Source organism: Cryptosporidium hominis, assembly GCF_000006425.1.
Source record: "Cryptosporidium hominis TU502 chromosome 4 CHRO014155, whole genome shotgun sequence".
Taxonomy (NCBI): Eukaryota; Apicomplexa; class Conoidasida; order Eucoccidiorida; family Cryptosporidiidae; genus Cryptosporidium; species Cryptosporidium hominis.
The window spans coordinates 1-3,168 of record NW_667117.1 but is presented as its reverse complement, the minus strand read 5'-3'; the positions used below and the strand labels follow the sequence as shown (position 1 = coordinate 3,168).

The 3,168-nt window shown below is 31.8% G+C and overlaps 1 protein-coding gene across 1 annotated transcript; it reads right to left on the bottom strand.

Moving 5' to 3' along the window:
• Positions 1–533: 533 nt before the first annotated feature.
• On the bottom strand, positions 534–3,131 carry Chro.40436 (hypothetical protein). Its single annotated transcript, XM_660793.1, has 1 exon — positions 534–3,131. The coding sequence occupies one exon, from the start codon at positions 3,129–3,131 to the stop codon at positions 534–536; it is 2,598 nt and encodes an 865-aa protein (XP_665885.1).
• Positions 3,132–3,168: the final 37 nt, after the last annotated feature.

Here is a 3,168-nt window from a genome sequence, read left to right as displayed (position 1 = left end):
ATTTTGATTTTATTGGAAGGTTATTAGCAAGTAAGAATGTTGGAGAAATCTGTTTTTTTGTACTCAAAAATGATGAAAACCCTATCATAAAAAGAACATATTTTGACAAGATCCAGTTCAATATGAACTTAAAAGGAGCCAATATAAACAATTCTTTTCTCTTCACTATTGAGTTTCGAATTTGGACATTGCTTTGCTCAGTATCACTTATATCATTATATCTGGAGAAATTGCGATTATTACTATTCACTCTTTCGCTTTTACAGCTATTACTGGTATTAACAGTACTATGGACATTTGAATTATCATTGGCATGAAAGTTCTGGCATTTCTTTCTTTTTAATGAATTTTTGTTTTCTTCTAATAAAGAATCAAGAGAACATGACGATTTATCATCCTTGGAAGAATTATATAAGGGGTTAGTGGTTTTATATTGTTGATAACCAATTAAAGAACCTTCAACTGAATGATCAAAAGATTTAAGAGAATTATCACTGTTAGCTCTATCCATATTGTTTCTTATATATCTTTTCTTAATAAGCTGAAGGAGTATCGCTTACAATTAATACTGTTAATAAAATCATAATAGCACTAGCAAGAGTTATTATAATAATAGCAACAATCTTATTATCAATCGACCGGCTTGATTTAAAAGAAGGATGGCTTATTATAGCTTCTGAAATAACGCTCCTTTTTACGACAAAGTTGTAGAATGGCTTGGTATCTTCACTGATTTGATGTTTTCTAAGTACAAACTTCAAAATAGATGGAGAAAAACCTAAGTTTTGAAGAACAAATAAAGATAGAGGTTGAGGTAATTTTGCAGATCTTGGTATTTTTGATCTTAAAAGGAAGTCCATAGTTTTACTAAGATGATTTTCCATAATAATTCCATTAGAAAGAAGATCCATACTATCCCAGGTTGAAAACAAAAGCAAATCTACAAATCTTGGAGTACTAACATCACATGTATAATTCAACAAGGACTTTGTGGAAAATTCAAGAGGAGAGATATTATTGATTCGTGTTTCATATGTGTGACTTGGAAAAGGAAGGGGAAATGATTCATCGTAAATGCTCCTCTTGAATTGATCGTTGGGATACTTATTATTAAGATCAGAAATACGATGTTTCACTGTCGTTTGGGATTTCGGAGTATGTTTTCGGGATTCCATTTTAAGCTTCGAATTAAACAGCTTCTTATTAGAATAAGACAACTTTGGTAAAAAAACTGAAATCACATATTGTAAAAGTTTAACAGCAATAGCCTCTTCAGACTGCTTACAGTAGTCGAGCTCAATTAAAATATCATTAAAAGCTTTTGGCCTATTCTTTAAAAGAGTGAAAAGAGCAAGATCCACACCTTTTTGATAGATAGAATTAGAGTCAGTTGGCTGATGTTGTTTCAGAGCCAGTTTGAGAGCACCGTGATATGCTTTAGTACAGAGATCTCTGTATTTGGAAAGGCTATTGGTTGTAGTTTGCTCAATACATTGGTTGAACAAATTTGTGAAAAATATCGTCAATAAGTTATTTCCACGAAGAATGCTAATACTAAGGGAATTGGATTCCTCTAAAGAATTTGTCTCACCAATAACTAATAGAGGATAAAGGAATGGATTCAGTATTTTATTTCTGGAAAGTTCTTCCAGATTTTCAGTTTTTAATTTGACATCACTTTTAAAGACCATAGAAATAATCTTTGAAGTTAATAGTAAGACAGACTGTTCAAGCTGGTCTTTTTCATTATTGCCTTGGCTAACCAAATTACTATTAATTAAAGCGAAAATATTTGCTTTAATCATTTCACTGAATCTCTTCATTAGTTCACTCTTCTTGATCAAAATCATCATTTGAGTAACACTTTGGAAATTGGAATTAGGTTTATACATTGGAACACCAAACATAACCTTCGTGAGAGTTTCAATACTTCGATCAGAGTAAAGTGCTTGAATCAGAAAAGATCTATTCGAATATGGATCAACCATAAATAGAAGAACGAATATATTCATCAAAACAATATTTGGAGTATTTTTTGACATGAAAGAAGTTCCTTTGAACATTAAATCCATGAACCTTCTTCTAAAAGAAAATCCATATGGTTGTTCTTCGCTATATAAGCGAGAAATTAAAAGTTCAATTGGCATAATCTGATTATTCCCAGTTTTATGGGGATTACATATATGCCCTTCTGGTAAGTTTTTTGCTTGGATATAGAATTCTAATAATCTGAAGATTAATTTGGGATAATGCAGTTTACATGCCCACCAGAGAATAGTTAGACCATTTTGATCAGTGGAAGAGCATATTACTACATTTTCAAGTGAAATTTCAATCTCAAGTAATTCTAAGAGTATTTGTTCTCTGATATAGTACTTAATTCCCAATAAAAGTCTTCTAGCAGCAGAATGATGGTATTCTGGAATATTCTTTCTAATATCAAACTCTTCAAGCGAATATCTTTTTGAACTAATCAATATTGGAAGAATATCAATTCTATTTTCAAGAACTGCTAAAGTGACAGGATCAAAACCAGCATAATTTCTAATCCAAGGAAAAGCTCCAAAAGATAATAAAGCGCTAACAGCTTCTTTGAAATTCACCATTAATGCATGTATGAGCGGAGTGTTTCCTAGAATATCTCTAAAATTGGGATTTGCTCCTTTTTCAAGTAAGTAATTTACCAATCCTATATCAAGTTGGCTGATTGCATAAAACAAGGGAGTTCTTCCATCAGAATCAGTACAATCTAAGTGAGCCTTTCCTTTTTCTATTAATAATCGAACAACTTCTTTGTGTTGATTCTTGCAGGCTAGAAGAAGTGGAGTAAATCCATATTCACTATAAAGGTCAACAGAAGCTCCTAAAGAAAGAAGGTGGGATACAAAAAAATAGCCAATTTCTCCAGAAATTTTGCATGCTGCAGTCAAGGCAGTTTCTGAGTGTTTACTTTTTCCAAACTTATAACCAATTCTTGAAAGAAAGCTGGAAATATTGATAAATCTTCCAATATCTCGTGCAATTATTGATTCTAAGAGTTGTACTGGAGCAGATAAACGATCACCGGAATATCTTGTGAGTATAGATTTGGAATTTTCCATACTTTCCTCAAATTTTGACCAACTACTCATTGAATAGTACTCCGATTCCGTGATTTTACTACTTTCA